Source organism: Antechinus flavipes, chromosome 4 (genome assembly GCF_016432865.1).
Source record: "Antechinus flavipes isolate AdamAnt ecotype Samford, QLD, Australia chromosome 4, AdamAnt_v2, whole genome shotgun sequence".
In the NCBI taxonomy this organism is placed as follows: Eukaryota; Metazoa; Chordata; class Mammalia; order Dasyuromorphia; family Dasyuridae; genus Antechinus; species Antechinus flavipes.
Window position 1 is genome coordinate 432,416,766 of NC_067401.1, and position 14,159 is coordinate 432,430,924.

Here is a 14,159-nt window from a genome sequence, read left to right on the forward strand (position 1 = left end):
ATATGTGTAAATATGTGTAGGTATATATACATGTATATATATGCACACATATAGATATACATACATGGATGTATAGATGAAAAAGGTAGATAAATAGGTGGCTATGTCAGTTTTGTTGACCCTCAGCCCCATCCTCATAATAATAATGATGAAACTAGCATTTATAGATATTTTATCTTCACAAAAAAGCTATGAGATAGATATTATTATTCCCATTTTACAGATGAGGAAACTGAGGCAGATAGTGGTAAAGTGACTTTCCCTTAGTGTCTAAGGTAACATCTTTGTGATTTGTATAAAATAATCAACAATTAGTGAACACAGGTAAAATGCTGAGTAAAAGCACTTGAACGTAGTTCTTTCTGACTCCAGGTCCGATCCTCTACAATGACATTTAACTGCCTTAACATCCAGCCAATGGAAAGTTTATGAAAACCACGATGTTGTACTTTAATCAACCAGCCCTATAAAGTAACAATGAAACACAATAATATATATAGTAGCAGAAGCAGTGACAGTGGCAGCAGCAATAGCAGGAGTAGTTAGTAGTAATTAATAATAATAATAATAAACATAAGGATCGCCATTTTCAGCGTTGGTTTGCAAGTAAAAAAGATAAAGCAATACAGATGGCCCTTTCCTAACTTGGCCCCGGCAAGAAGGGTATAAGGAGACAACAACTCTACTGTGGATTTTTTTGAACTGTTATCCATTTCCCCACGATTTTTATAAAAATAAGGCAGATTAGAGGCCCCTCTAGTTCTTTCTCCGAGACAGAGGAAGCAGCCGTGAAAGAACAGGGTATGTTTGCAGAACTCAAACCTGTTTCAAATGTTAAAGAAATCAGACCAAGCTTAACAAAAACAAATGTCAGCGTTGTTTAAAGTAAGCCAAGGTTCTTTGGGTTAAAAAAATCTCTCCAGAGGAAAAATGACATGAAGGCTGCTGCCGCTGCCGCCCTCTGTAGGAATGGAGCCAAGGGAAATGGGACTTTGGATTAGAAAGTATTTGATTCATTTAATAGAGAACCGCAGAGCTCAGGGAGAAGGAACCTGCAGCAGGCGTCCCTTTCTGCCTTGTGGATTTCACTCCTGTGCACAAAGCAGCCACCTCTGGTGTCTGCACTTGGGGGCCCTTGCATGCGGGAAAAGTCAGTGCACAGAGGATCTGGGCCTGCGTGAGTCCCGGAGGAGCACAAGCAGCAGCAGCTCCCATGCAGGCCACGGAGCTCCCTGGGCTAGACAGGCCACGCTAGGCAACCCAAGCCCATATTAGGAGGTTTTTAATAAAGGAATTATGGCTCCTGCGTGTTTTGTCTCAGGGGAATCTTCTCTCTTTACCACCCTCTGAGCAGAAGGAAGCTCCAAGAAGAGGGACAAGAGGGGTCAGCTGTGCAGGAGAAGACTAATAAAGGATGGGGAAAGGGAGATGGAAGAAATACCCGGGGGGGGGGCAGCCCCGTAGCACTAGTCTGTGGCACGGTGCCCTGGGGCTCAGCGGGACCCCTCAAAAAGGAGACAGAGGCTCCATCGATGAATGGGAAAATTAGAAAAAAAAATCCAACACAGAAAGAAAACTCTTGTCCCGAGTCTGAGAAATCCCGCTGACAAAGAAGCCCGACTGGAGAGGAGAAGCTGGGGAGTCACATGCCTGCCTGTCCAGCCGGTGTCCCTGTGGCCACTGCCCACACACTGGTGGTCCTTGAGATTCTCTTCACTCCGTTCTAATTTATGGAGCAATTTCTCTTACTTAAGTGGGAGGGGACAGACAGGAGGGGGGCAGCTCTATGTGAGCAAAGGAGACCACATTGGGGAGATACGGGAGGAGGGGGACAAGAGGTGGGCTGTGCGCTACTTTTATGTCATGTATGACATGTAAATCAGCCCTGTGGTTAAGTAAACAGATTTGATATGGGGGTTTCTGCCCTCCTTCCCCCAGCCCCCACTTCTGAAAGGCTAATTGTGCAGAGTGCACTGCGGGGGGGACTAAGACGCCTGTCTAGCAAGGCCCAGCTCCCTGCGTTATTATCCTGTCTAAAAAAGAGGCCTCACTTATTAGTCCAAGGTCATGTGATTTGCTACCATGTTCATCCACTTGCCTTTAAAAAAAAAAAAAAAACTTACCAAAGTTTCCATTTAGCAAGGGGACCCTTTAACCCTTTCTAGTCGACTGCCCTATCACTTTTCCACCCTGACTTTCCCTCTTTCCCTTGTACTTTCTCCCTCTCCCTCATGACTAAAATGCTTACATTTATTCACCATGCAATGACTTAATATCATCTATGTAATTTACCCCCCTGCACTGCCCACAGCTCCCCATCACCACTTCCATCCCAATATTGCACTCAGCAAAAAGGTTAAGGGCTATAGATGTTGGAGGTAAGGGGTCCTCTACAAGAGGGGATTGCAGTCCTGATGCCTTGACTTTGGGATTATTATTATGATTATTATTAATGATTATTAATATGAGAACATGGGTCATGACTAAATGTCTTCTACCAAAATATTCCCAGAAATCAACTAACACACACAATCACACACAAATCTCTAAAACAGTTTCTCATACTAGACATGGGCAGAAGTCACATTTGTGAGAAGGCATTTCCTCTGGCTCATTGCTATATTTTGGAGAAGCTTTTCTTGTTATCAATAAAAGACAGAGCCATAGAGTTACAAGTCAAGTAACAATGACAATTACAGAGTGCATCTGTTGGAATAACAAACACTCTAGGGCTCAAATTGGCTAATAAAAAAGCAGTGGAAAAACCCTGAGCTACAAAGAAAGATGAACCACCATATTCATCCTTCTCTGCCCTGAACAGCATACCACCAGATAAACATAAGCTTTTGTACCCCAGCTTACAGCAGGAGCTAAATTCGATCTTTCTCAACTCATCTACTGACCACCATATTTTAAGGAAGCCAAGTCAATGGAATGTCAGAACTGGAAGAAACCTCAAGAGCTAAGGCCTTGGAGGTTCAGAAGTTGCCCAACAATATACACACACAGTTCTAGGACACTCTGATGTAATTATTGCACTAAATTTTACACAAGTTTCCTGTCAGGCATGTAGGGGACAAGTTTTATCTCCATTTTATGGTTGAGTGGGTGAGACAGAGGACAACAGGAAAATGTAGCAAAAATCACTCACCAAGTTTGCACCATAAAAACCAAGTTCAAATCTTCTAACTCCCATTGATAGGCCCTGTTTCTTTACCGCTTTCTCTTTCTTTCCTTCCTTCTTTCTTTCTTTCTTTCTTTCTTTCTTTCTTTCTTTCTTTCTTTCTTCTTTCTTTCTTTTTCCTTCCTTTCTCTTTCCCTTTTTCCATCTTTTCTTCATTCCTTTCTTCCTTCTTTCTTCCTTCCTTCCTTCCTTCCTTCCTTCCTTCCTTCCTTCTTTCCTTCCTTCCTTCCTTCTTTCCTTCCTTCCTTCCTTCCTTCCTTCCTTCCTTCCTTCCTTCCTTCCTTCCTTCCTTCCTTCCTTCCTTTTCTCCTTATTATCTTTGTGTCTATCAATCCATCTATCAGCCAATCTATGTACTAATGTCTAATGCTTCTCCAAACTGTTACTACACCGTTTTCAAAAGAAATTTCCAGAGTAGTATTAGGTAGACATGAAATACAGATGCATTTTTTTTCTTTGAACCATAGAATCAACTAAATGAAATGGAATACCTGAGACACTCAAAATCAGCCTTGGAAATCCTATGTTGAACAATGCATCCTACAGCTTCAATATAATTAGTCATTTTCATAAAAAAAAAATGGAGGAAAGAAGAAGTAGGAGAAAAAGGAAGAGGAGGAGGAGAGGAGGAGAAGGAGAAAGAGGAGGAGGAGGAGAGGAGGAGAAGGAGAAAGAGGAGGAAGAGGAAAGAAGAAGAAGAAGAAGAAGAAGAAGAAGAAGAAGAAGAAGAAGAAGAAGAAGAAGAAGAAAAAGAAGAAGAAGAAGAAATAAAAAATTAAAAGTTGTGTTTCAGAAGTTCTCCAACCTCAATCCCCTCTCAAAAATTTTGCATAAAGTCTGCTGTATTTGCTTTTATCATAATAAGCAAAATAGCAACACCCATACAACTCACCCTCTTTTAAGAACTCCCCCAAGTTTCATTAAGGGCAAGAAAACAATACATTAGAAGGACAAATCAAGAAAAGAAAGCAGAAAAACAGCAAAAGGAAGAAAGAAGGTTAAGACATACATAATAACCACTTCAAAAATGTTTTGTGCCGTTTTAGTGCAGAACATAGTAATAATGACCATGAAATAATATCAGATGTTTCTATTACTCTGAAAATTTTAACCACCACATAACTCTTTAACCAAATTTTTGTATTGGGAAAGGGAAGACTGGGGAGAAGGGAGGCTCCCACAGCAGGACTGCTTTGTCCTAGTTTAAAGAGCCAGCCAGAGTGCAAGGGTAAATTGGGGGCCTAATTGATGCCAAATTGAGGATTGGCCCATTTTGCAACCAGTCTGGTGTTCTTTTCTTTGAGTTCCAAGGACTTTCCCAGCAAATCTGCTGTTGAGGATCTTTTTTTTTTTTTTTTTTTTCCATTTCCTTGTGCTGACAACCTTTTAAAAACAGAGGTATGGTCCAGCAGTACCAGGTAGGGTGGGAATTTAGGGAACTTATGAACCTCAAACTACACATTTCAGGGCTGCCACAATAGACAGTAACCCACAAAGTAGGACATGAGACATGCCCAGAAGGCCTTGCAACGTGCACACATCCCTACACTCTCCCTCCCCAAGAAAATCCCTATTCTCTTCTGGTAGAAATTCTGCTAATTAAAGACATTTCTTTGTTATAAGGCTTTGTTCCCTATTAAAATGTAAATATACCACCCAAGAGGTAAGCATATTAAAACTTATCATTCATTTATACTTCAGTGTAAATAAGTTTATAGGATTTTGAAAGCAAGTTTTGTTGGGAAAAGGCAAAAAAGAAAGAAAAGAGACTCAGCATGAGTGTAGTAGATGCATAAAAGTAAAAATATAGAAAAAATATCACTGAAAGACTGAAAGTTCAAAGAGAAGGGTGTGCTGAGGAACCCAAAGAAACATTTCCTCGACTTTACAATTCATTCTAGGGCCCCAGATTTGTATCTAGTGTTTTTTACTTAGGTTCAATGTAACAATTTTCCTAAATTAAGGTGCACAGAACAACAGGTCCAAGTGATTATCCTATGTCAGCTCACTATATGTATGATTCCTGCTTTCTACAATCATAGCTTCTCACTCTCAAAGACATAGTATTTTCAGTCTTGCTTCATACACAATTTCTGAGTAGGTCTCCAGAGCTAAAGGGGAAAAATGCCATTGGCGATAAATTCAGCTCTAGATTTTCAAAGGTTATTGCCCCATTTGAAGAATGTGCAAGACCTTTGTTATTCTTCCTTGTTTCCCTGTCTGATTTTCTTTCTCAAGTGACTTCTGTCCTCCCAGACAGGTCTACACACTGCTCATTAGCACCTCCAAGAGAGCAAGGAGAGGAGAAATAAAAGGAAATCAATCTCAAATCCAAAATATTGTGGGATTTTGGGGCATTTCTGATAAAAGATTCAACAAAAAATATGGTTCAAACCATGGATTAAAAGGCAGTTTCTGAATTAGCAATGCCCAATTCTATGTTTCATTAGCATGGATAATCAAGAGGTAGCTAGCTATATTGGTGAGCTTTCAACAACCACCTTTATAATATAGAAGAAGGGCTTCAGGACCTAATTATATCATTTTCATCAATAAACAACAGAGTCTATTTACAGAATTGTAATAGGACAGCACTGATCAAGGAAATGCTTAGATACAGAAAGGCAAATATGGACCTACAGGATTCTCTTTAAGGAATATATATTGACGTGCTACTGCTTAAAATTTACTAATAAAACAATTTAAGTAAATTAGGGGATCCTTGCTAACTAAAAGGCACCTACCTATCCCGAAAGAGTTAACCATCACAACAATATGTGAAACCAACTGTGTCATGTGCCCTAATATTATTACTTTCATACAACTATTATAGCATATTTTGTTTATATAGACCAGAGAATTCAAAGCTCTTTGCAAACATCTCATTAATTCTCTACCAGTTTTTATTTATCAATTGCTGCATTCATTATCTGTCACCACACCCCTCTTGGAAGGCTGAGGAGGAGAATGTCAGGGGTAATTATCTTCACAGGACCTGTGCTGAACTGAGGAACCTAAACATGTGAAATGCCATGCCCAGGGTCACAGAAACACATAAAGAATGGAACTGGCTCAGCCCAAATCAGAACTCTGGCCTTTGGATACTCAGATTGATACTTTAAAATAAACAAACAAACAAACAAACAACCACAAGAAAGAAAAACAAATACAAAAGCAAAAATCAAAACACCAAGGCTGTGAGTTAGCCTGCCTGAGGAAGTTCTCAAACACAGCAGGAAAACGACATATTTAAACCATCTAAAAAATAATGGAACCAAAAGGTACAAACAAAATTTCCTAACAATGATTTTAATAACCCAGATGTTACTTAAAATATGTGGCGGGAGGGGAAATGAACCCTCCTTAGTTTGACTGTGTTCAGAGTTTGGTTCTATTTATTTGTTTGGAGATTTCTTTTGAGACATAAATAAAGTTCACCCTCTTCAATGAAGACAGACTAAGATAGAGGCTGATGTAGTCATGCATGTTACAGTAGCAAACAGCAGTGGAAGGCACCTGAGTACCCGCCGAAAGCTGTAATTATACAAGTGGGCAATGCCATCCTCAGCCCTTCCAGAGCCCTTTAATCCTTCTTCCTTTTTCCTCTGTTAGAACGAGGAAATAACCACACTCATCTAAGGGTAGTCCTGTGTCCATCTGTGCATCTCGGCTACTCCAGAGTAAAGAGATACAACAGGCGAACCAAACTCTCTTGGACAGTAATTCTCTATCTACACACACACACACACACACACACACACACACACACACACATCCCTAACATATCCAATTCCACTTCCTTCATTTTGGCTTCAATCTCTGCTTCCCCATTCCGGCGCCAACTCCCCCAACACACATAAGTCCTATATTTCTGAAACTGACTAGAGATATCCAGACATTTTTTAGACTGGGAACCTTCAGAGAGTTTCCAAGAACTAGAGTCACAATCCTTTTCTCTCCCTTTCTGTCGCTAAACCCATCTTTCAAAATGTATCATATAGATACCCTACTGGAAAGGTTTACTGAAAAATTCATCTTACTCCATGTTTTCCAGTCTGTTCGTCCCACTGCCATAGCTCTATTGCTGGAATTGATATTTCTAATAAATAATATACTCCCTAATCTTTCTACCTCTCCATTAAAAACACATTTTTTTGCATAAAGTGTTATAATGGAACTTTGTTCTTATAATTTCCATTTTTTCTTCTCTAATAATAATAATAATATAGATATAGATATTTTAAATCCATGGGATTTGACAGTGCCTCCTTAAGCTTTCTCATCAGAAGAGAAAAAAGCTAAGCTAGCATTTGCCTGCTAAAGACAAGTATCTCAGAAAAGTGACTCCCGCCACCTCGACTCCCAGAAGGAATCTGATCAGAGAGCACTTTAGATCATTTGGAGTTACTTCTTTGTCCCCTGCCCAAGGCCCAAAACCATCAGATACATTTCTACAGCTTCCCTCCATAATACCCCCAATGCACCTACATACACATACATTCTCTCTCTCTCTCTCTCTCTTTCTCTCTCTCTCTCTCTCTCTCTCTCTCTTTCTCTCTCTCTCTCTCTCTCTCTCTCTCTCTCTCTCTCTCTTTCTCTCTCTCTCTCTCTCTCTCTCTCTCCTTCTCTTCTCTTTCTTTTTCTCCCCCTTCTCCTCCCCTCTCCTCTTCTTTTTTCTCCTTTCCTCTTTTATTTTCTCCTCTCTTCCAGTGCTTTAAAGGAGGGGAAGAGAGAGAAACTCCATAATATAATTGCTATATTAAACAGAAAAGGCAAGAGAGAATAATAAGGGAGAGTGTCAGAAGTGAAATACGGTACTAGGCATTTAAAAAAAACACTACAGTTCTCTGATGGGGGTGTTAATTGAACACAGAGAGAAAAAGAAAGAAAGAGAACAAAGGGGTGGTAAGGGAAAAAAAAAATTTACCTCCTCCAATGATTTGATTTAACTTCGATGCAGATAATGCACAGAGGAAAAGGGGCTACAAAGTGCCAGATATAGCTATTATGTTCTAAAATTAAAAACTGTTCACAACAATTGCAGCTATTCATTGCCAGCTATAAATATTCTGCTTAGTAAACTGCATCACCCCCCCAAAAATTGAGTGTTTTTCCTACTTTTAAAATCTCCATGATTTTGACCAATAAGACAAATAGCAGGGGATTCAAGAGAAAAAAAAAATTCAAGGTCTTTTTAAGAAATGGAATTTGGTTGACTCTTTCTCCTTCTCCCTTCTTTTCTCCCTCCTACCCCTGATACTACTGCTAATATGTCATATGACAAGAAATAGTCCTTAAGACTAAAGGAAAGTCATAGTAAATGGTCCCAAATTCTATATTCCGTCTGTCTTATGGGTCTCCACAGTAAGAAAGTAGTATAAAACACAAAGCAGTTGAAATATAGGCTGATACAGTTTTGTTTTGTTTTAACAGCTTGTCATCTAAGTGTTTTTGTTGGTATGTGCTTTAATCTTTATTAAAGAAAAAAAAAGGGGGGGTATTAGAACAATTCATCCGTATCAAAGAGATATATCAAAGATATTTACATTTTTTTAAACATACCCACAGTGATTTCATTCTTAAATACTTATCAATCAATTGTAATTTAGACAGTGGTGTCTGGGTTGTTGTTTTTTAAAGTTGTAAAATGCATATAAGTCAATGTGAGTGAGTTTTCCTTTGTACCTCCCAAACATCCAACAAAAAGAACTAAAAATAGCACAAAGGAATAAATCAGTATCATGACTACTGTGCTTTTCTCCGAGTTGTACATCTCCTAACAATAATCCAAGTTCAAGAATGTGGCCCGAAAGCAGACAAATATCAAAACTTTAGATTGACAAATACCCAAACGCACAGCCACACTAGTCACCAAGATGGAAGCACCAAAATGTTCCCGAAGGCAAATGAGGGTAAAAGTAATGGCAAGATGGGCCCCCCAAACAACGAAGGAATGAGTGCGCTAACAGGATTGCTTCGGCATCTCTGTGTCGAAAAGAACGCTTGGGCAACTTTACAGACATTTTATGTTTCTCCGACACATTAACCCCATGAAAGATATGCCATCACATCAGGGAGTCTAACAGCAGCTCTTGAGTCACGTACTAATCATCTTCTGGAATTGGAGAGGTCCTTTTCAAGACATCACAGATAACTCCTACCTTATTCTGGAACATCCACGTACCACTGAGGTCTACTCTTTTCCCACCACTATGGCACCACTGCCCTCCCCATGCTAGCTCTTTAGAATATATGTCAAAAAAGTCTAATTTTTTAGCTCTTCTCAGAACATTCCTTTATCCTAAAATCTGTCTTTACATTTACTTCCTCTTCAGTAATGCTAATTCACCGTGACCAATAGTTCCTACCTTTAACAGCTCACATTCTTTCAGAAAGAGTTTATTTTTATTTTAACCTGAAGGAAATAAAAACCTTATTTTTAGCAAACTACTTTCCCCAAAAAACTATAAATATGCTTATAAGGTATCATTTAAAAAAATAACTCCAGCTTTAAATGATGTTTGGGGATTTTTATTTTCATGAATATAATGACTTTTTATCATGATATTACAGCCAATATTAAAGAGACAGCAACCTAATCCATATTTGTAGTGGGTCATATAATGTCTCAAACAGACTTTGATAAAAAGACTAGAATTAAATACCTTCATCACTATGTGAAATCTAAGAGTTTTGACCTGCATCCTGGCCTCAGAAATGTAATGAAAGTATCTTCAAAAACTGTACTCTATTCAGACAGCTTCATCATATACAACTTTATGTCGCTGATTTTTGGTTTTGCGTCTTTAGAGAAAAAAATCAATTGGGAGTAGGAACCAGTTCTGATTTTCTTTTGGGGGAAAGGAATGTCAACGAGTCAAATATTCAAAGCAAATATCATCAGAGTAGAGGGGAAAATAATAAAGAATTTTAAAAGATGAAGAGAAAAAGCCAATAACATATAAACTTAGCTATTTTTCTCTTCACTATCAGGAAATAAATTCAGAGCATGAAACATGTTTTTGATCATCACCTCCCCCCCCCAAAAAAAAAAAACTGCACTGAAATGTATATATACAGTCTATATAATCTATTACACAGTCTCTAGAGTAATGTAGTTAACAGCTTCCCAATAAGGTTAGATTTTGGCAATACAACCTTCAGGACTTAAGTGGGTTGAATGTCACTGCTCAGGTGCTTTGTCTAGGTTACAAGCTGCACAAATAACATTCAACAAAGGGCTGTAGTCATTTTATATATACTTCAAGAGTCAAGTAATCACATTTCTAATCAGTTTCTCACACTTTGAAGCATTTATTTATTTATTTTAGAAAGGGCATAGGGATAGCAACCTCAAAAGAAAGCTACCCAGTCTCCCCTTCCTCTCTTCACCCCCTCCCCCTTTTATGTGTAACTATCAATGTATATCAACTGGGCATGCAATCATATTTATTGTCACTTTCATTCATGTCATGCCCTTGCTTATATGGTTTAGATATGAATTATTGACTGTTATGCTCCTTGTTGTAAAAATATATAAATAAATAAAATGTCAGGTACTTTGCACTGCACTAAAATGAGAGAGTCAGTTGGAAGAAGAAGAGCCCCTTCTTTTGCATATCTGACCCTTCGCTACCTCCCCACCTCCCATTCCCACTTTTCAATCTGCCTCCTTAATTCCTTGGTCCTCCGAGGTAGGAATTTACCCACCTTAGAAAATCAAAGGTCTGAAGTAAACAAACAATAGTATTTTGCTAAATGCCCTCCCCTAGCATCTGTTGTTTAAGAACACCTCTGATTGATGCCTGCTATTTTTTAATTGTTGCTTTTAAAATTTAAATGCCCTCCTGGGATGCCCTATAAGTGCTGTTAGTCCAAGGTTTGAGGTCTGGAAAGTAGGAAAACAACAGAATAAGTACTCTCAAGTCATTATGCCCTCCTAAATCCAAGGATCTCTCTGCCATAACATGATACTACTCCTAAACTAACCAATCACCTAATCCGATATTGAGGTTTCTATAGAGAGATCTGACAAGACATCCTGGGTTGGCTTTCCCAGTAAGCAGCTGATTTGGGCCTTTTAATTAGGAGAAAAGAGTGAAAGGAAAACTTTAAAAGCGCCCTCATTCTTAATAAGACACATTTTACTATCAATCAAAACAGGTTCTCTCCAGGAAATGGACTTTCACTTTCAGAATGTCTTTTTCCAAAAGACTCCATTTTAATACATTCTCTTCCCCCCCACCCCCCACCTCAGGATTCATATTTTAGCACCAATTTCATTAGAAAGCCAGAAAAATGGGCCGTGGAGGAGGGGAGGGGAGGAGAAAAAAGAAAGTCTTCACAGTGAAAGCTACATGCTCACTCCCTCTCTATGAAAATTTAGTGTTTTTGTTTTTATTTTTGTTTTTCCTCAGAGGCAGTTGGAGATATTCCCAGATGAGGGAAAATAGGGTTAATTTGGAAAATAACCGTTCCTGGTTCACATTCATTATTTTGGAATTCTAGTGGTAGATAACTCTGATTCATTTTTTTTTTTTTTAAGCAAACAAGAAACTTTTTTTTGAGAGAAAATAAGATTGTCTCTCTCAGAGGGCTAGAAATGAGCAATGTCATCTGGCCAGAGAAAGAAAGAAAATGTTTTAGAGGCTAGAAAAAGCCATCCCTACCTGTTTTTTCTTTGATTTCGCACAACACATTAAACAAGGCGGGCTTCATTCTGTGGCAGTTTAAAGCATGTTTCCTGTAAGAAAGAAACAACATTATAGCACGGCAGCTTTAGGTGAAGTTTCCAGATCAAATTGCTGATAATGCACAGGGGGAAAGAAAAATTCCAAACGTTTAGCCAAAATTATATCCTAGGCATAACTCTGTGGCATGCTCCAATTGTTTTTATGACTTAATGTACAGAGTCCCACCACGGAAAAAGAAATCATGTTAATTAAGAGAGGGAAAGGAGGGGGCTTAACTACAGAACAGAATGAACCTAAATTATGCCTGTTTATGAATAGTTTTTAAAAAGCACTTGCAATAAAGTGGCCTTCCTAAACCAATACTTCTACGGAGGGCAATTAGCACAAGCAAAGCCAAATGTATGGGTTAATAACCCTGCCCAAGCTCTACTTCTTATTCAACATCCACAGCTTTAAGGTCTTTCTTTTTCTTTCCAAATTGAATTCATCCGTGTGTTCAAATTCATTCTGCAGACACCCCCTCCCCCCACATCCTCATAAACATAAGATGCTTGAAAGGTCTTCTGAGCAGAACTGTCAATTTATAAAATTTCAGTCCCCAAGTTAAAGACTATGAAAATGCATTGCCAGGGGCAAACATACACATATGGGGAATAAATTCATTTCTCTATGTTCACATTATACCTCTTGTGCACACACAGCTTATTTGCAGGTGTTGAAATTCAATTATTTACAATTAGGACCTTGCACACATTGGGGGAAGAAAAGGAACCAATTCTGCCTTATAGACTGCTTCTTTGCTTGGCTGTTTTTATGCTCAGCATGAACTTGAGGATTAAAACAATACCTTTCTCTCTATTTTTCTACGTAATTACTCATAACAGAAGGATTTTTTTTTTAATATGGAAACAAAATACAGCACACCCAGCCCATGGATTGAGGGACTTCTGTTTACCAACCAAAATTAACACATAAAGATTAATGTATGCCTCTGGCACTCAAAACACATGCTATTTTTTTTAAACCCCTTTGAAAGTTAAAAAAAAAATAGATATGCAATTAAATCAACTCTTTGCTCCTAGGGAAAAGAACCCAGAAGCACACTGTATGGTTGTATCTTCACTGTACTGAAGTCCCACTCTCAGACCGTGAAAGTATCCAAATGAACATATGCCTTTGTACCTAAAACATTTACTATCTATTCTATATATTTCCTAAATAATAAATGCCTTCGGTCAAAGAATGAGAAAAAGGAAAACTGGATAAAATTTATGCTATTTACTAAAGACACTCCTTATGCTTAGCGACCTAGGAGGAAGTAGTAAGGTGGCAATTTCAACAACCTCTTCTCGGCAGGGGGTGAAGGGAAAGGGAGAAGTGAGTGTGTCTTTCTCTAGGTATCAATGCCTTTTCATTTGTTTCTACAAAATGTTTTTAATTATATACATATCTGGATACAAACAAAAATAATTGCACAGTTTTAATGATTGGCATTTACACACGCCGTCTATTTGATTGTGTGTAGTTTGGGGAATGGGGGTAGATAAGGAGAGAATTTTTTTTTCCATCCCAATATAAAATCTAATCTCTCTTGCAGCATTTATTTCATTGAAAGTGGTGAACTCCCAAGATGAGTTTCTCCCTAGTTACTTACATACATACATATATATATATATACTATACACATGCATGCATAATGGGAGTATCAGAAAGATGTATAGTATCCACTCATCTCCTTTCTTTCCCACCTCAAACTTAATAAAGTAGTTTATTGGCATGTGTGCTTTTTTGAAACACTGTTATGAAGCAATTAGTCCCAGCTTAGAATATAAATGTTAGTGAGAACTCTTTTTACCACATCTACCATCTTTTCTTCAGATTATAAAATTATAAAAAGTACCAATGAATTCTAGAGAACTACAACCCCCCCTTCCCATCACTCCTTTTATATTTAGGAAAGGGTCTTTAAACCTTCCTAACTTTTCAACAGCCTCTATATCCCCCTACTTCTGAGTTACGTGTTGCATGTGCTTAGAGCTAAAATAATACAATAATTCATTCAATCTATGCTTTTTGCTGTTTCTTCTCCAGCTAGTATTTCAAAATTCTCACTTTCTCAAAACATAAAGCCTCAAAATAGCCAAGTGATTTGAGGTTTGTTCTTTTTTTTTCTTTATCTTTTTTTTTTTTTAAGAAAATTTCTTTAAAAGGTTTCCAAAGTTAAAAAAAGGGGACGCTTCTGTGATTGATTCTGCTTTTCAAAGCTTTTCAAGACAACCCTA

At 38.2% G+C, this 14,159-nt stretch overlaps 1 protein-coding gene across 2 annotated transcripts in view; it reads right to left on the minus strand.

The window, feature by feature from the left end:
* The window catches only part of PBX1 (PBX homeobox 1), a 326,218-nt gene that overhangs the window by 310,224 nt on the left and 1,835 nt on the right, over positions 1-14,159 (minus strand). For both annotated transcript variants that reach the window (XM_051999108.1, XM_051999109.1), the window contains exon 2: positions 11,854-11,927. In XM_051999108.1, coding sequence (XP_051855068.1) covers positions 11,854-11,927 — 74 coding nt within the window. The remainder of the gene's footprint in view (positions 1-11,853; positions 11,928-14,159) is intronic.